The sequence below is a fragment of the Symphalangus syndactylus genome, chromosome 2 (assembly GCF_028878055.3).
Source record: "Symphalangus syndactylus isolate Jambi chromosome 2, NHGRI_mSymSyn1-v2.1_pri, whole genome shotgun sequence".
In the NCBI taxonomy this organism is placed as follows: Eukaryota; Metazoa; Chordata; class Mammalia; order Primates; family Hylobatidae; genus Symphalangus; species Symphalangus syndactylus.
Window position 1 is genome coordinate 103,759,799 of NC_072424.2, and position 20,017 is coordinate 103,779,815.

General features: G+C 35.2%; 1 protein-coding gene across 6 annotated transcripts in view; it reads left to right on the top strand.

Annotated features, from left to right (window-relative positions):
• The window catches only part of TRMT11 (tRNA methyltransferase 11 homolog), a 124,217-nt gene that overhangs the window by 18,431 nt on the left and 85,769 nt on the right, over positions 1 to 20,017 (top strand). For all 6 annotated transcript variants that reach the window (XR_010116592.1, XM_055263198.2, XM_063621130.1 and 3 more), the window contains exons 8-12: positions 3,821 to 3,901; positions 6,679 to 6,843; positions 8,189 to 8,270; positions 8,388 to 8,519; positions 16,556 to 16,676. Coding sequence is in view for 5 of the 6 variants with exons in the window: in XM_055263198.2 (XP_055119173.1) it covers positions 3,821 to 3,901; positions 6,679 to 6,843; positions 8,189 to 8,270; positions 8,388 to 8,519; positions 16,556 to 16,676 (581 nt within the window). In the remaining variant the exon portion in view is untranslated. The remainder of the gene's footprint in view (positions 1 to 3,820; positions 3,902 to 6,678; positions 6,844 to 8,188; positions 8,271 to 8,387; positions 8,520 to 16,555; positions 16,677 to 20,017) is intronic.

A 20,017-nucleotide genomic window follows, 5' to 3' on the forward strand; every position in this document is an offset into this window, starting at 1 on the left:
AATTGTGAATAGACACAGGTCTTAAGCACAGTTTGTCCTCTCTTGGGCCTTTTGCCTCACCGATGGGTAGTACCTTCTGAAGGACTGGAGAAACATGTAGCTCTGTGTCCTCCTCCATGGCCATAGTTTTCATAAAACATTTGTTGATAGTTTTCTTTTGGTTGCCTTTTAAATAGTTTTTTAAAAAAATTCACATGTGTTTAATCCCCTTTTTATTTTAAAGGTACAAAATTGAAATGTATGTAGTTTCCCGAGTTTATTGCCCACTTACTACTCATGGTTCGTGATTTTTCTCAGGGATATAGAGTAGGGTAGAAAGCTTCTGGGAGACCGAAAGGAGAAAAATAATCTTTTCATGCCTAAATACTTTTCCTTTTTTCTTTTAGACTGTTTGCTACTGTTGTTCAGAATGACATTGTGAACGGCAGAAACACACTTTTCTTTCTATTTTAACAAATACATTGATTTTCGTTTTAGTAAAATTTTTTTTTAAAAGTGTGTGTGTGTCTCCACTTTCCCGAAGGGGAAGAGACATAGCATTATGTCAGCTTTGAATTTATTGAATACCTATTAATGGCACAGCCCTGTCTGTGATACAGTACAAGAGTTGTGAATGGCATATATAGCACTCTTATTAACAGAGTGTGTAGCTTTACTTAATATAATTTGTTTAGTAACATATTTTGCTTTTGTTTAATTGGTGAGTGAATATGTATTTACTTCAACTGGTGCTAATCCCAAAGGAGGTGTATGATATAAAGAATAAATAGAGCAAAGTTTAAATCTTTTTACCAATTAGTATGTGACTTTGGGCAAGATTCTTAACTTGTCTGGGTTTCACTTCTATCATTTGTAAAATGGTAATACTAATATATTATGAGGATTAAGTGAGGCAATATGTGTATACAATATTTCTAGGAAGTTGCGTGACATGTGGTGTAGACATTTAGTGAACTGTAATGGTTATCATTATTACTTTTTAATTATTATTTTGATGAGATTTTAGATGCCTTTTTGGTGAAAGATGTTAGATGTAGCTAATATTAAATGGTGATGATAAAGAATTTGACCATAAACTCATTTTCTACTACTCTTTTTGGCTAATTTCCAAGATATTAATAATTTGCAACTGTTGGCATGTTATAGCAGCAGGCAAGGGAATTGAAATATAAAATTATAAATGTCAAATTCTTTGTTTATAATTAAAATAATATGTGCAAGTGTATGCCAGTTGCTTTAGGTAGCACACGACTCTGCAGCCGTAGATCTGATTCCCTCTCATCCCCTCTGTCAAGTGAGTCAGCTCCTCCAGTAATGAGAATTCACCCAGAAGACTAATGTATACTCCTTGGCCATGTGTACCTTCAGATGACCCATAGGTGGAAGGAAAGGAGTGTAACTCCTTTTGAAGTTTTATCATTGCAAAATAGTGGACACAGAAACCAGGTGTTAGGGAACTGACTATCATGGTTCTGGGAAGAGAAAATGGGGAGAAAAAGAGAAGGTTAGGAGAGTGAGATAATGGATCTCTGTAGGTTTGTATAATATTCTCTTTCGCATTTTTTTCCCACTACACTTTGTAGTCCCCTTTTCCTGGAATCTCATGGTTTGTCTAGTAGGAGTCCCATTGTCTAGCAGTATTCTTTTGCTCGGCCTGCTAGTTTAATTTATTTAAGTAGAATTCTTTTTTTAAAAAAGATAAAACAGATGCAATAATATTGCCATTTTTCTTTCTTTTTTTTCTCTCAGCAAAACCAAAGCCCAGTCTCTCATTGCTCCGCGTTTGCAAAGCTTTCCAGTTAGTTCTCTAAAGATGAAGATCATGAATTAGTTTTTACATCATGGAATAAATTCAATTCTTATTGTATTATTTTGCCTGTAAGATATTACCCTAACCTTAAAGTGCTTACTATTTAAGTAATGAGAAATTGAAACACCGAGTTGCTAGCATAGATCACATATGCAGTATTTTTACTTTTGGTAATGTAAAAAGAAATGGGTGAGTCATGTTACTTGCCTCCTTGACACTTCACTCTCCTTTTTTTTTAGCACCCCTTCTTCCACCAAAAAGATCCCCCAAAAAACTCCAACTGAGGTATAGCTAAATGTAAAAAGTGCTTCAATTTAATCAAAAGAACAACTGGATGACTACCAATGATTACCCAGTGACCCGTTCAGATAAGCTAATTTATTATGATTTTATTAAAAAAAAATAAAAGCTTAAAAGGCACGAAGTTAAGTATCAGGTGCAGTCTAACAGATTATTCATCTCCTTTCAGCAGTGTACTTGTAAATTGGGTCTTCTCAAAACTCACTCTAAACAAATGGATAAGGTTCTGTTTAAGGAAGCACAGGAAAGCTTTTCTGTTCCCCTTGACAACTAGTTCTTCTAGGTGAGTATCTGCCTCAACTGGCAGAATTGTAGTAATTCCTTGTAATTTGGGTGAAGTGACTTTGTGAGTATTCCAAGTCATCACTTATGCTGCCTTTTCTAAATATGGAGTGTTCCATTTCCAGAGTAAGAATTATGAGGACTTTTTAACCTTCCCTCTCACATAAATGCTTTTTGTAGTTAGTATGAGAGGACATAGGTTTTGGTTTCTGCTGTACTTTTAGTCTTTCATTTCTCTTCTTCATGGGTTCTAAAAAGAACTAGTCAGTTATAATATTTTCATGAACAAAGTATTTTTAATTCCATGCTACCACACTATGTTTTAAATGGCTATGGAAGGAACACCATTAATTTATGGATTTTGACCCTCCAGAGGCACTACCCATCTTAGTTACAGAGATTACATCTCAAAAGAATATAAGGGAAAGAGCCCTAGTATTTTTTCCACTTGTCCAAGTCTGTGCATATTTTGTAATAGAAGAATATATTTATGATTTCAGCTTGACTAGCAGGCCTTCCTAGAGTATAGCTAATTAAGACTTGACCAAGCACTAAAAGCATTTTAATTTGAATGATTAAAAAAAGCGAAGTTTAATTAAAAGTACAATTATTAAAAGTTTAGTTAATTGTGTACAATTTTTTCTTAATTTAAAAATACTATTACCTTTCATTTTAAAGAGTTTCATTTTATTAAGATTTCTCTTCATGCATGAGCTGGTCACATCTGTCACATTACTTTGTCTAGTCAGATTGTATTGGGACAGTTGTTCTTACTTTGGTCACAGCACTAATAAAAAGTTTATTAATTATTTTGTGCATGTTTGATAATCGTTATTTAGAAATTTATATTTACAGTTTAAAACAAGAGATAATTACTTGATTGGTTACAGGAGTAACTATATTAAAATAGTTAATTCTTAAAAAAATTAAAATAAGTCCTAACCTTTTAATTTCTCTAAGAACTAATGTCTCACATAGTAATTATGCCCTCTTTATTTGTTTGAAACTCTGACTTCAGTGGGAATCGAGCCTAGTTGTCAGAATTTATTCTGTTTATTGCCAGCTTTTTGTGTAAACAGCCTTATATGCTCATTTTTAAGAAAGGAGCAAAACGTTTTTGTGTAGAGCTCTAAAAATAAGATGAAAATGTCTAAATATACATTATTTTGACCAAAAAAAGGTAAAATAGTGCTGTTTAAAATAATGATGCCAGGGTATACATTAATTTCTCTACTTTGTTACCAGTTTAGTGAATATGGCTTAGGGGTTTGTTTTTTCAGTCCTGAGGCTTACTAAGTATGTTATGACCAATGTCATTTCAGGATACTCTGCCTGCAGCTAGTTTCTAAGACTGGATGAAGTTAAATAGGAACAAACAGGAGTTTGGGACTTACTGATTAACAGGTCAAAATTGTGTGATTTTTTCAGGTGGCCTCCTGATAGCATGTGCTCATTTTGGTGCATATGTGTATGGGACAGACATAGACTACAACACAGTTCATGGCTTGGGTGAGTAGAGATTATAGACAGTGTTATAGTCATTGCCGTGGTACCAAATGTACCTTTAAAAATACAGTTGACCCTGGAAGAACATAAGTTTGAATTGCACAGGTCCACTTATACTCAGATTTATTTCCATCTCTGCCACTCCTGAAACAACAAGGCCAATCCCTCTACTTCCTCTTCCTCCTCAGTCTACTCAACATGAAGATGATGAGGATGAAGACCTTTATGATGATCCACTTCCACTTCATGAATAGTAAATCTATTTTTACTGAATAAAGTAAGTATAACAGTAGGCTGTTAGTAGTTAAGTTTTGGGGGAGTCAAAAGTTATATGCATATTTTTGACTGAGGAGTTGGCACCCCAACCTCCATGTTGCTCAAGGGTCAACTGTAGTTTTATATGGCATTATTTTAATCTTCGAATACAAAATTGTGATATAATTTTGCTTGTTTTTATAAGACTTCATTGGGTATCTACTTTTATGATCCAGTGTGTACAGAGTGATTTCCTGGGGGAACACGAAGGTGAATGAGAAAAAGTCCTGCTCTCAGAGGGCTTTAAGGAAGTGCAGGAAAGTGATAACCCAGTGACCAATTCAGAGCTATAATTTATTAATTATAACTAATAAATATACATGATAATGAAACATATTTGGTTAAGATTATCACCACTCATTTAAAGATTATCACCAAAATTATTCACTGATCATACATTGAATATATACTGGATTAATAACTAGTCTTTGAGGTACTATTTATGTTTCTAATTTTATAACTGACCAAAACCTCTTTAAAGTAACTTTAAAGATTCTGCCTTGAACTGAGGGTACTTGAAACAGTCATCTGCTTTACTTTTCAGGTAATTATGGAAAATATTTTAAACTCTAGAAGCTTCAATAATGATGTGTGATTGGATGGAATTGAATCAAACTGAAAAAATATTTCCTTATAGCTTAATGGTATTGAAAATGTCATTTTATTGATGATTTTGAGATTATTTGTGTTTATGTTGGTATTCATTATAATAACTGGGATCAGCCCTTATAATACTCTTCTCCTTTTCCTCACCCAGTATAAGTTATTGTATTGGTGAGCATTTATTACACTTTATTTTCTTTTGTGGAAATAATTTGATATCTTGTACTGGTGACCTATCTTTTTCCCTACCTTGACTGTAAAGAATTTAGTAACATTTATTAGGAAAATGAGTTACAATTTATTAGGTGTACATAAATGGGCTAGCAAGAAAAAGATATTCTTTATCTGAAATCTGTTTTAAAAAGTACTAAGAATTATTCCAATTTGCTTTTAGTAGAAGCACTATATTTCTTTTAAGGAAATTGTCTTACATAATTTACTTGAATTTTTATTTGTTAAAGTTACGTTTGGAAACTTATGTTGTAACCTTCAGTCTACTGGGGTAGAATTCTGATTGAGGTAGTTTCCTTAGAGCTTATCCAAGATACTGTTAGGTACACCCTCTGTTTCCTATGGTTCTGAACTCTTACTTTATCCTAAAATATTCTCAAGTTTCTCTGTTTTAAAAGTACAAAACTTTTTTTTTTTTTTAGCAAATCTGTAGAGGTTCTCTAGCTACCACTTCGTTTTCCTTTTCCATTTGCCAAAATGCTTCTTGAAAAACTAGTGTAACTTCTTGTCTCCTCTTATTCATCTTTCTTCTGGCCATTATTTTCCAGCTTCTGTGCCTATCATTCTGCTGAAAATGCTAACAAAGGCCACAGATTTATAGCATTTGACAGTGTTGACCTTTATACATCCACTCTTGGTGTCCTTGACAGTGGTCTCGGCAGGTGGTACTTTTACTTTTTTGTTTCTTCTCAGTCTACTTGATGCCGTGCAATTTTCTTTGATTTCTGTTTATATATTGTTTTTTTTTCCAGGCATCTACCTATCTTTGAGCACTTCTCCAGCACACTGCATGTTTTTCAGAGTCATGTCCTTCTTCTTCTTTTGATTTTATAAGAATAATTATAGAGCAAACATGTAACTGCCTCCTAAGTGAACAAAAAGAATGTTATTCAGCCTTATGGAGTCAGTATAAGATTATATGCTGATAACTCCAAAGTCTGTATATTCTGGCCTTCAACTACCTGCTGAATGTCCCCACTGCGTATCTTTTTCTGAATGTTCTGCAGGTACCTCAAGGTACATCAAGATTGATATATCTTAAATGGATCTCATCTTTTTTTCTTAAGCTTGTTTTTCTTCCTGGTTTCTCTGATATTAATCACTGGTGTCATCATCCTAAACTATCATGTCTCCTAAACAAGGAACTTACGAGCTTCTTTAGCCTTCCTTCCACTCCCACTTTAACTTTCATTAGCAATGTCTCCATTTTGCCTCCCTTCTCCACGGTCACAACTGCGGCGTTTCCCAAGTTCGCTCTCTTCATTTCTGTTTCATTTATCTGATTCATACTATCTCTACACAGGACTGTTTACTGCTGGAAGAAAGGAACCATATTCTCTTCAACTCTATCTTACTACAAAAATCTTCATACTTGAAAATATCGAATGAGTGTTTTAAGGCAGTTTTACTTGGAAGTTGACAGAACAAGATAAATTAGACATCAGTACAGTTTACTGTTATGTTGAAATTAAAATAACTATTTACTTGTATACATAAAATTAAGATTTTAAATGAAAGCAAATTTTGAATAAATTTAGGTTTCAGTGAGTTAAAACATTACTTTTTCTAAATGACAGAAAATAAGAATACTCTGTTTAGTACTTTCTGTCTTCCTTTTTCTTTCCCTTCAGGAAAGGCTACTAGGAAAAACCAGAAATGGAGAGGACCAGATGAAAACATTAGGGCCAATCTTCGTCAATATGGTTTAGAGAAGCATTACCTTGATGTCCTGGTTTCAGATGCATCTAAACCTTCCTGGAGGAAGGGCACATATTTTGATGCAATCATTACTGATCGTAAGTTTATTTTTATACAAAAGTAGGAGTAGGATTCGTTTTGTAAAATCATTTACATTTAAAGTACAAAATTTACCAACACATGCACAAAATGCCAACTTGTCAGTATTTCTCCCATCTACCCCCAGCTTCCTTATCTTGTAAGGAGAAAGTTATGAAGGTACTTAACTACCTTGTTAAGGGCTTACTGTTTTGTTTTTCTAAACAAATATATTGACTTGCCATCCACTTTTATGTCCTTTTATATTAACTTGTCACTCGTTTTTCCCTTCAGCTTATTTTTTTGAGGCATATATTTAGTATTTGTTTTTGTATTGACTATAATTGGTTATTATACCAACTGGAGCTCAAATGTCATTTGCAATTATGGTGTCAAATTTTGAACAGAGTTTCAGATATCACACATTTCTCTATGTGTAAGCATTTGTGTTTTTGTAGTGCCTGTTTTCACTGGCATCTGCTTTCTAGCATTACAAGAAATTTGGGGTTCTATGGAACCACTGGGCCTGTGAACCTACTGAGCTTCAGGAATATGCATGAAAATTTATTTTCCCATGCCTCATGAGGTCCTGAGTTTTTTAGGCAGCCTATCTAAGAACAGGTCTGCCTTTTCTATAGTATTTGACAGTAAATCTGTAAATAGTGGCAAAGTTCAGCCCTTCTATCTCAGCTCTCTTTAGTTCTTTGCTAACTTAGATTTTGTCAAATGTAATGTAACAAAAGAAAAATTATCAAGGCATTATGGTTTCAGTGTGAATATACTTTATGAAAATTTAGTTTTTTTTAATTAACAGTTTGCTTTATTATTTGCTCTCCCACTCTGTGTTTACTTATATAAAATACATTTTCTGATCAACTTGAGGGTAAGTGGTATACATTGTGGCCTTTTACTTCTATACTTCAGTGTGTATTTACTAAGAATAAAGATAGTCACTTAGCAAAAATACAGTTATCAAGTTCAGTAAATTGATAAAATACTTTATCTACAGTTTGCCATTCAATTTTGTCAACTGACTCAGTAATAGCTTTTATGGCATATATTTTCCCTCTAGGACAGGATCTACTCTAGAGTCAGGTATTACATTTAGTAATGATATCTTTTAGGCCTCCTTTAATTTGTAGCACTTGCACAGCTTTTCTTAATGACTTTTATGACATTGACATATTTTAAGAAGACAGTTGCTCCTCCCCCAAGTCTTTATGTTGTACATTTTCAGTTGGATTTGTGTATCGGTGATGTTGTGTTCTTCTCAAGGTGTCACATTTGAAGGCAGCATGGCTATTTGCCCTTGATCAGTGATTTGGTGACTTTTGACTATCTATGTTACCTTTGTTTTCTGTCTAGCTCCATATGGTATCAGAGAATCTACAAGAAGAACAGGTTCACAGAAGGAGATACCAAAGGGGATAGAAAAATGGGAAAAATGGTAAGTGAAATTTAAATATGATGTGTTACTACTTTGAGAAGAAGCATGTAGCTTCCCCGTTAACTTAGCACTCTTAAAATTTTTCACTGATTTTGAAATTTTCTTTCCTTTGTGTAGTCCAGAAAGCCATGTTCCTGTTTCCTTGAGTTATCGTCTGAGTGATATGTTTCTTGACCTGTTAAACTTCGCAGCTGAGACCCTCGTGTTAGGTGGAAGACTAGTCTATTGGTTACCGGTGTATACGCCAGAGTATGTAATCTTAATTTTATTTTTAATTTCATTTTTCTTACAATGTTTGCATATCTAGTATAATTTTCTCTTTATCTCCTCTTGCATTTGGCGCATCTTTGTATTTAATTTGTAATGGCCTTTGTTTGCCTTCAAATGTGTATAAAATAGTCTTTTTTATTTATTTATTTATTTGAGACAAGGTCTTGCTCTGTCGCCCAGGCTGGAGTGCAGTGGTGTGATCATGACTCACTGCAGCCTTGACCTCCCAGGCTCAAGTGATCCTCCCACCTCAGCCTCCTGAGTAGCTGGGACTACAGGCATGTGTCACCATGCTCAGCTATTTTTTATTTTTATTTTTCGTAGAGGTGGAGTCTCACTGTGTTGCCCAGGTTGGTTTTAAACTTCTAGGCTCAAGCAGTCCACCTGCCTCAGCCTCCCGAAGTGTTGTGATTATAAGAGTGAGCCACTGTACTCAGCCTCCTTCTTTTCATCAACTGAATTGTTTTGAACTTGTTATTTTATATCAGGGGTTGGCAAACCACGGCCTATGGGCCAGGTATGGTCCTCAGCCTGTGTTTGTAAGGTTCTTGAGCTAGGACTAGTTTTTAGATTTTTAAAGGTTGTTAAAAAATATCCACACAAAATAATGTGACAGAAACATACAGCATGTGACCCACAAAATCTAAAATATTTACTCTCTGGCCCTTTACAGAAAAAGTTTTGCCACCCCTTATTGTACCCTACACTTAGCTTAGTACCTATAGATCACAGTTGTTTTATAGCTCTTTTGCCAGTCTATAGATGTAATTTTCAACAGCTTAGCTAAAGGATTCACGCATCTACTACCTTCTAATGCTAGCTTTAATATATATTGGCTATTATGATTATCTTAAGTACAATAAATCAAAAGCTAAGACCAAAATAAAAGCTGTGCATATATTTAAAGCCCTGATTATGTTCAGCATTATTGCTTTGAGTTTTGCTATTCAGTAACTATTAAATATAAACAAAGCTATATATATTAACAGTAAAAGACAAGATGTTTGAACAAGATGGAATGTTTAAATTTGAAAGGTATTGCCAAGCTCAGTAGGTTATTTCTTCAATCTGCCATAGATATATTTTTAATACAATTATTTTAATTCCTATATTTGTATTTGTATTTTATTTTATTTATTTTTTGAGACAGGGTTTCGCTTTGTCACCCAGACTGGAGTACAGTGGCACGATCTCAGCTCACTGCAACCTCCACCTCCTGGGTTCAAGCGATTCTCCCACCTCAGCCTTCCGAGTAGCTGGGATTACAGGTGCACGCCACCATGCCCCATTAAATTTTGTATTTTTAATAGAGACGAGGTTTCACTGTGTTGGCCAGGCTGGTCTTGAACTCTTGACCTCATGATCCACCCACCTCGGCCTCCCAAAGTGTTGGGATTATAGGTGTGAGCCATGGCGTCTGGCCAATTCCTATAATTACTATACATAATTATACAGTGGTAACTGTCTTTTTCTACAAAGATTGGTAGTCCCTCAGCATTTGGGACCCTCAGCTATTTGGTATTGTTTGTTTTACAAATGCTGTATTTGAAATTACCATGGCCTAACTTTAGTTATGCATTTCGTTATCAGCTGATAAGAGAGAATACATTTGTACCCAGATCCCTTAACACTGAGTTTTTTTTTTTGTTGCTAATGATCATCGCATTTAACCTCTTTTAGAAATGAGGAAACTTAATTCCACGGAGTGAAATGACCTATCTAAAGTTAAAAGCCAGCTAGCTAATATGTTTCCTTATTCCCAGTGCTGTATTCACTTAATTCAACATCCTGCCAGATCTCGTATATTTAGTACATGAAATGATAGGTGAGGTTTTATTAATATTTTCAGATAAGAGTATATTTGTTCATGTCTTTGTAAAAAGGGTTGCTGCCTTAGACAAACTGAATTCCAGCAACAAGCTACTTGCTTTTTGTTTAATTCAAGTTGTAGGGCTAAAATTTAAAAAAAAAAATTATTGTGAAATAATTTCAAACTTACAGAAGTTTCAAACACAATACAGAAGACTCCCATCTCTACCCTTATCCAGATTTTTCCAATATTAACATATATCTACCCCCCACCCCCGGCTCCTGCACATATCTATTATCACTAATCTTTTTTTTTTTTTTTTTGGGATGGAGTCTCGCCCTGTCACCCAGGCTGGAGTGCAGTGGCGTGATCTTGGCTCACTGCAAGCTCCACCTTCCAGATTCACGCCATTCTCCTGCCTCAGCCTCCCAAGTAGCTGGGACTACAGGTGTCCGCCACCACGCCCGGCTAATTTTTTGTACTTTTTTTAGTAGAGACAGGGTTTCACCGTGTTAGCCAGGATGGTCTCAATCTCCTGACCTCGTGATCTGACTGCCTCGGTGCTGGGATTACAGGTGTGAGCCACCGTGCCCAGCCTATCACTAATCTTTTTGAAACCATTTGAGAAGTTGTTGGTATGGTGCCCTCTTACCTCTATATATGTCATTGTATTTTTCAGAAACAAGAACATTCCTATCTAACCATGATCCACCCTGCAAGTCTGGAAGTTAGCATTTATAACAGTATTCCATCCAGATCATAGACACCATTCAAATTTTACCAGTTGCAATCCATGTAGGAAACTGTGCTGTAACCATCTATCCTATCTTCTTTGGTCTTCTGCAGTCTGGAATATTTTCTGTCTTTCCATATCTCTTGTGTCCTTGGAAGTTTTGTAGAGGACATGGCTTATATTCTGAGGGTTGACTCTCAACCGGGGCCCCTGATATTTCTTCTATGACCAGACTGAGGTCATGCTCTCTTGGTAGGAATACCACAAACATGATCTTTGCAGCACATTATAGGGCACACAAAGCCACTCCTCCTGGTAATGTTAACTTTGATTGTCTGGTCAGGCTCTTCTCTGTCAGATTTCTCCTCTCTGAATCATGGTTTTCTTCTTTGATTTGTATTTTATGGGGAAATAAGAAGATTACACTAATATCTTGTTTTTCATCAAACCACTACTCAGATTGATGACTCCATTGTTGACAGCCACTTCTGAGATGGTTGCCAAATGATTGTTTTTTCCATCATTTCTTTTGCATTTGTAAGTTGGTAGTCTATAAGAAAGAGCTTTTCTTTCTGCCCCATTTACTTCATTAATTTATTTATAGTGGTATGGAGTCATGGATTCCTATATTATTCATTGGGTTGTAATTTATTAGTAGCCGTATTTTGTTGCTCAAATTGTCCCAGATTTGACCAGTGGGAGTTTCTTTGAGCTGGCTCAAATATCCTCAGTAGTTTTTTATGTAAGTCCTTCCTTTTTAGCATATCTGACTGTTCACTGTTTTGTAGTTTATTATTTAATTATAATCAAAATCATATGTGGTTGAGAATTTATTTTGGAGTTCTTTCATTCCTTTATAAAAAGTAATATTGGAGGTTCTTTAAACTGAATGTATTTCTAGAGACTTTAAAAAGTGGCCACTGGATATTTCTTCAATGGCTTCTCTATTTTAGTAATTTTAGATGAGGGAAGATTTCCAAATACATATAACCAAAGTGATGTTTTAGAAAGGGAAAAGGGAGACATGTTTTAGTTATTTTTTTTTTTGTCTTAGATGTTTTATCAATGGATAGATTTCTTCTAGTTATGTGTCTAACACATGTGGGAAGACTATGGTGGCATTTATTTCCCTGAGTTTTTGGCCCCTGGAGAGGGTTATTTTCAGATCCCCTGATGTTCGTTATTAGACCTCAATCGTGTCTTCTCTCTTTAAGCCTAAAGCGATCTTATTAATTATTAATAGTGAACTAAATTTGTCTTGAGTTTATGCTAGAAACATGAACTGTTTTCATATTCAAGGTCTTTACTCTTTTGAAAATTCTTTACTGTTTTGAAAATAACACAGTTCAAGATGAATTTGAGTCTAAAGGCATCTGTAAAACTTTGAAATAATATTCTTCTGAATTAAACAGTTTAGAATCAGTTTAACTATGTTATATTGAAAATATGGCTTTATATTGGACCAGGAATAAAAAGGAATTCAATTTACAATTGTACCTTAGTGTAGTTTAATTTTAAGACTTTTGTATTTTTGGTGTGGTGAATGTAAGCTATTAGTTCTATTACTGAATTAATTTACTCTCAGCCAAACACTGTTATATGATTCAAGTTACACATTATAACCAAGTTCAGGTATTATTTTAACCCAGGATTGATTGAAAAGTATAAGACATAAAAGCAAAATACTGCCTAAAAGCTTAGTTGTATATGGAAAATTGTGAGAGCTAATGATAGAAAAGGATTTTCTCACTGTTCGACAATTTAAATTGCAGTAAAGAAACTGCTACTCAGAAACTTCTGCTGTTCTTTTTCCTTCTAGTCTAGACTCTCCCCACTCCAGTATATCAGACTTTTTGCCAGCATCAAGATACTCTGTGCATTTTATGTCTTTTCACTTTTGTTTATTCTGTCCCCATTGTTTGAGATGCCCTTTCTTCTTTCCTCAACTGGTAAAAATCTAGTCATTTTTCTAGGCCTAGCTTAATTGTCACCACTTCTGTGACACTTTCTCAGACACTTCTCAGCAGAATTAATCAGTCCTTCCTCTGCGCTCTCATAATAGCTTGTTTTTACTGCTTATAGAGACTTAACACATAAAATTACTGTAGACTGTTGGTATTTGTGAGTTTATTATTTACAATTTTGACTACTTACAAATGACCCAGATTATCTGTGTTACAATCATGCGTACAGGGCGTCAATCCAGTGTGTACACATACAATCCAGGTGTTTGATGTCATAGGAGTCAGTGTGCTACTGAGTGAGTGTAGCTGTTTGCCCAGGCTCCATATATCCATTTAGCTTTATCTAATTTCATTGTACACAGATAACTCTTGAAGTGATCAGAAACAGTGTTTCTTTATGAACAATGACCTTTATAGAAATCCAGCTGCTAGTGTTAGTGATAACATGACATACTTATATTAAAATAGCACATTATACCCCCCAAATATATACAATTATAATTCATTAATTAAAAATTTTTAAAAAGGTGAGAAAGAAGCTAATAATGTGCCCCAAAGTAGGACTTGGAAATAAATTTTGATTGTAGTAAGATGAACTTTGTGGTGCCTATAATCAGTGAAGATAACATGTTTTTCATCTCTTACTTAGGAAAGAGGAAAAAGTGATTTTTAAGCTGTTTTTAGTAAATGTTCAATCAATGCAAAATCTGTTTCTCAAATGGGAGCTGAAATTCTAGTGACATTTGGAAAGTAGTTGAAGCATGAAGATTCACAGGAAAATGAGTGACAGTCAAAATTGATTCGTGGAAAATCTAGGGGCCTATGTACACAATTATTTTTGTTTTTTGTTTTTTTTAAATTGAAATAGAATTTGTATACCATGAAATTCACCCCCTTAACGTATACAACTTCATGGTTTTTAGTTTATCCACAAAGTCGTGCGACAGTCACCACTAGGTAATTCCAGAACATTTTCCTCACCCCCGAGAAGTACCGCACAGACATTAGCAATTACCACCCCACTGCCTCTGGCAACCACTTGTCAATCTCTGTGGATTTGCCTATTAAGGATGATTTAGTTTTTAAATAGATAACTTGGATTGTAGGGGGATATTAATAAAAACAGGGAGTTAAGATAGGATTTGGTACTGCCACAATGGTCCAGGCAAAATACAGATTTATGCCTTCTACTTAACCATTTGCCAACATTCCATTGGAATGAAATATATTGGTAAATGTACAGTGAATAATTTTATTTTACTTTATTTTATTTTTTTTTGAGACAGTTTCACTCTTGTTGCCCAGGCTAGAGTGCAGTGGCGTGATCTCGGCTCACTACAACCTCCACCTCCCAGGTTCGAGCGATTCTCCTGCCTCAGCCTCCCAAGTAGCTGGGATTACAGGCATATGCCACCATGCCTGGCTAATTTTGTATTTTTAGCAGAGACGGGGTTTCACCATGTTGGCCAGGCTGGTCTTGGAACTCCTGACCTCAGGTGATCCACCCGCCTTGGCCTCCCAAAGTGCTGGGATTACAGGCGTGAGCCACAACGCTCGGCTGAAGAATTTTTTAACTGCTATTTTTAATCTTTTTAGTATGGTACTTTGGGAGTATATTGTTAAATTGATTGACTCATTAATATAATAGATTAATTGTTAAAAATGAATTAAGATCAAGTGAAAAAAGATAATATGAAACATGCAAATGTTTTTCTGCTGTTAAACCAAATGCAGCAACTTAGTTCAGCAGTTTAGCATCATTCATGTCATAGATGTTAATTAAAATTGTATTGGTACTTTGGGATTTGATTGATAAATTTGCTTTTTGGGTTTTATAATTATATTGGAGATCTAAACATGAAGAGTTTATATCTAATTTATGCTTGTGCATATTTAAGTGACATTTTAATAAAAAAATACTTTAAAGTCAGTCCACCAGGAAGTAAAAGATTTTTTTCCTTTAAAAATTAGTATATTAGTTAGTTTGACACAAACTGTTTCCAGCATCTATAGATCCTACGGTTTGCAAGCTTAAAGTTAAGGCTATATCTTCTCTCCGTTAGCACTTTTTATTTTAGTCTCAACCATGGTGTAGAATATATTCTTTCTGCTGTATTCCAGCCTGGGCAACAGAGCAAGATCCTGTCTCTGAAAAAGAAAAAAAAGAATGTATTCTTTCATGTCATAAACGCATTGCGTGAAGATTCAAAATTTGATGTCATTGTTAGAAGAAGTACAACATTTCTGGCTGTGTAGTGAACATTAAAGAATTACTAGATGAGGTGAAATCTGAAGTGCTCATTACTTGTTGGAAAGCTCTAGGAAGAAGTCAGAGAATGACTTCAAGATAATTCTTTCCACTGATAATAAAGTGAAGTCCATTATGAATGATGCTTGGGAAGTGAGTGATGATGGGTTTGACCATATGATTGAGGTAATAGGGAGAGCTCGTTGAAGGTCAGTGGGACCTATAAAAGTTCATGAAAGAGTGGTGGTGAAAACAGTGTTGATGCATTAAAACAGGTAGCTGAGATTGTGGTCCTTTACATGAAAAACTAATCAGCACCTTTGCTATTTTGGAGCAGACCTTTAAGATTACCTATATAGTAAATGTGTGCAGACACCATCCAAAAAGGTGTAAAAAATAGTAAAGGAAAAATAAATACTGGCCAACACAGTGTTCTTAAAAGTACCCATGCCTAGTGAGTCCCCTCCCTTGCTGTTCTTTCACATTCTGTTCCATAGCTGTTTCTTCCACCTCTGTTACCTATTTCTTTGGCCAAGATTGATGCTAACAACCTGTCAGATGCCAGATTCTGAACTTCTGCTATTGACTCCTGCTTTCTAGACATTGTCATCATCTTCATCCATGTAGGACATGTGCTGTACAGCAGCAGTATCCACCACTCACTGGCATATTTTTGTTTTATTTCCTGGTTCATAGGACCAGAAGACTGATGTAATCTGTAGTGTTCCTTTTAGTTGTAGTTTATTTGAATAATTTTACAAATAACTTTAGTTCTGTATTTACAAACGTAATAGAGGTCTCAAGACGTTATTAAAATTTTACAGGCACTTCATTTTAGAGGGGAAAGTATATGCTGTAGTGGATTATACACTTTGGGAATTTATAAAAATCTACAGATGAATCAGTCCTTCATAAATGTCAAGGGATGTTGCTGAGTGTATTTTTGTCTACTCTTGTGGAATTCTGTAGGGTGGAATCATCTTGTACTTTTGTGGTTTAAATGTTTGGCATTCTTCAACAAAACATACTTACAATATTTCTCTCTTATTCTACAGGTAAAAAATTTAACTGCATTTTTGGGATATGATAAAATTAAGCTACTTTGCTTATAGATAGTTTATGGATCATGTGGACAGTTAGCATATGTGGGGAAAAAGAGCATGTAGTGGAAGAACATCCCACACTACACTGGACGATCCCCATGATTCTTTGTGGGCCACACATGTGAGTGTTCCTAACAGTCAGCTGTTATTTCTTCAGATACACTGAAGAGATGGTGCCTTGGCACCCTTGCCTGGAACTCATTAGCAACTGTGAGCAGAAGCTTTCCAGTCACACATCAAGGCGCTTGATCACAATGGAAAAGGTGAAGAAATTTGAGGTAAATTGCTTTAGTATTTTTGGGATAAATTCTGAAAGAATCAAAAGTAGTTGTTTCTAAATAGTTTTCCTGTGATAGAGTTTGGAAATGTTATTCCTTGATATTTTAAAAATTACAGATGAATTTAGGAAGAGGCAGAAGTTGAAGAGATTTGTGGCATCCATTTGGGATTGAAGGGTAGGAGTTGGATATAGACATAGACATTGAGTAGAGTTCAAATAAACGTTGACCCTCACTTCTCAGGCTTTATTTGATATCCTTGTTGCTAACTCAGTTATAAAACAGCATTATTAAACAACTGTTATCTAATTAGCAATGTCCTAGTTACCATTTTTCTCCAAAAGCAGAACCTACTTTGCAGACCGTAATGAAGAGAATATGTTGCTTTATAAATACAGAGAGAAAGTAAATGTCCCCAGTTTGTTAGGGCCCAACACATTCTCTCTTTGTCTGTCTCTTACATACAGAATTCTTACTCTCTTACATTCATTACATTCTTATAAAATTCATACTCTCTTACATACAAAATTCATTTAAGCTTAAGAAAGAACGAAACGTTTGTTATTTCATGCCCAGACGAGAGTTGACATGAATAATGCCTCATAATGGAGCTTAATTAAATCTACAAAAGGTCTTTGGGCTGTACTTCTGTCAATTGACAGCCAAAGCTCTCTTAAATTCACTGGAAACTTGGATGACCCCCATTCTTGCTTTGGACCTTTAGGGTAAGCAGAAGAAAGGTGGTAGTGTCTGAAGATTTTTCCTTACTGTTTTTTTTTTTTTTTTTTTTTTTGAGACGGAGTTTCCCTCTTTCACCCAGGCAATCTTGGCTCACTGCAACCTCCACCTTCTGGTTTCAAGTGATTCCCCTGCCTCAGCCTCCTGAGTAGCTGGGATTACAGACGCCTGCCACTTGCCTGGCTGATTTTTTTTTTTTTGTATTTTTAGTAGAGATGGGGTTTTACCATGTTGTCCAGGCTGGTCTTGAACTCCTGACCTCTTGATCTGCCTGCCTTGGCCTCCCAAAGTGCTGGGATTACAGGCGTGAGCCACCGCGTCCAGACTGAAGATTTTTTCATACCCATCTCTAGCCTGCATTTGATTTGTTTTTATATAGTTCCCATCTTACGGATTATTTCATAGTAATGAAAACTAATAATTGTACAGTGCCTTTTGCATATATTACTTTATATCATTGTTTTCGTCCTTTTTATTTCCATTTGTTCTTTCTAATTTAGACCCTTATTACCATACATCTGGTTTATGTTCACAGTCTCCTAAATGATCTCCTTCATACCTCTAGTTTATATGTTAAATGAATCTTCCTAAAACACTGCATTCATTATGTCACTACCTTATGCAAAATCTTTTTTTATTACTGAAAAATATTCAGAATTTTCAGTGTGACATAAACTATCTTCTGTAATCAGGCTCCAATATCAGGGCATTTCAGAAAGCTAATCTATACATCTATATAAGTAGTTGATTGGTATCTACTATATGTATATATAGTATATACATACATATAAACGTATGGATGTATAGGTATATGTGGTGTAATTAAAATGAAAATGTATGGCAGTCATTTTTAAAACAAAAATACTAAAAGTTTATATTCAAATGACATCCTTGGAGTGGAATCTTTGTACTCATTCTATTTCTGTCATAATTTTTCAGCATGTTCTTGAAACTTACCTTTAAGATTTGCCTTTAAAGAAGTGTTTTTTTATTAATCAGTTATTTTGTTTTATAGTAACACTTTGCTTTTCTTAAAATGATTTTACTGGACTTTGCTGCTCTTATTTTATACCAGACTAATTATTTAAAGTTGTTTTTGGAAATCAAATTTTATTTCAAGGATGATGATTTGCCATTAAACCATTAAACATTTAAAACATTACAGATTCAGAAATTCTATAAATAGTTTCCAAATTGGCATCATTACAGCCTTCTAGAATGAAAATTTTAAATAACTAACATTTATTTGGGTATACAGTAGAAGCCCTCTTATCTAATGTCCATTTCAAACCCTGTTGATTAACCAATACTGGCCATTCCTTCTCTAAAACACACTGCCTGGGCCGGGCACGGTGGCTGACGCCTGTAATCCCAGCACTTTGGGAGGCCGAGGTGGGCAGATCATGAGGCCAGGAGTTCGAGAAGTGCCTGGCCCACGTATTGAAACCCCATCTCTACTAAAAATACAAAAATTAGCTGGGCATGGTGGCACACACCTGTAGTCACAGTGACTCGGGAGGCTGAGGCAGGAGAATCGCTTGAACTGGGGAGGTGGAGGTTGCAGTGAGCCGAGATTGCATCACTGCACTCCAGCCTGGTGACAGAGTGAGACTCTGTCTCAAAACAAACAAACAACAACAAAAAAAATAAAAACCACATTGCTTGATGCAATAATATGTTGTATTTTGAATACTTTCAGCTGGTGAGTCACTTGATCTCTACTATATTTATATATAGTACTTCTGCTTGTATCAGCTGAATTATCTGTTTAACAAGAGTCTGTTGTGGTGTTCTCAGAGCTGTTCGTGCCAGTTATATTTGTTACAGTAATTATGTAATCTACTTAAATACTAGTTAGACCAGTGAAATATTTGTGTATGAATACAGTTGTAATTTCTATAAAAACTAAGTTAATGCTTTAGAAAGAACAAAGTGAGTTGCTAAAACAAAAGACTTGAATTGGGAATGGCTTTGAAAAAAGTAATTGCAATCTGGATTTTTGCACCCAGATTGCTTTGTAAGCTCTTGCATCATTTTATCGAAGCCAAAACTAGAATTCTTTATAGGTCTTGATTCTGTATGAATATATACAACTGAATATTGTTTTTTAAGTTAAAATAAGTTTAATATGTTTACAAAGCATTTTAATTTCTTCCTGCTTTTATTTACCTAATTAAATTAACTAATTGTATTGGTGTGCTTGGGCTGGCATAACCAAATACCACAGACTGGGCGACTTAACAAATTTGTTTTCTCACAGTACTGGAGGCTGGAAATTCAAGAGTAAGGTGTCAGCAGACTCGGCTTTTTGCAGGTGTCCACTGTCTTGCTGTCTTCACAAGGCCTTTCCTTTGTGCATCTGCACTTCTGGTGTCTCTTCCTCCTTTGTTTTGGATTTAGACAGTGTCTCACTTTATCACCCAGGCTAGAATACAGTGGCACTATTACACCTCACTGTAACCTCAAACTCCTGGGCTCAAGCCATCCTCCAGCCTTACCCGACTGTCTTCCTCTTCTTAAAAGAATGACAGTCCTATTGGATTAAGGCCCTGCCTTTAAGATTTCGTTTATGCATAATTACCTCCTTAAAGGCCCTGTCTTCA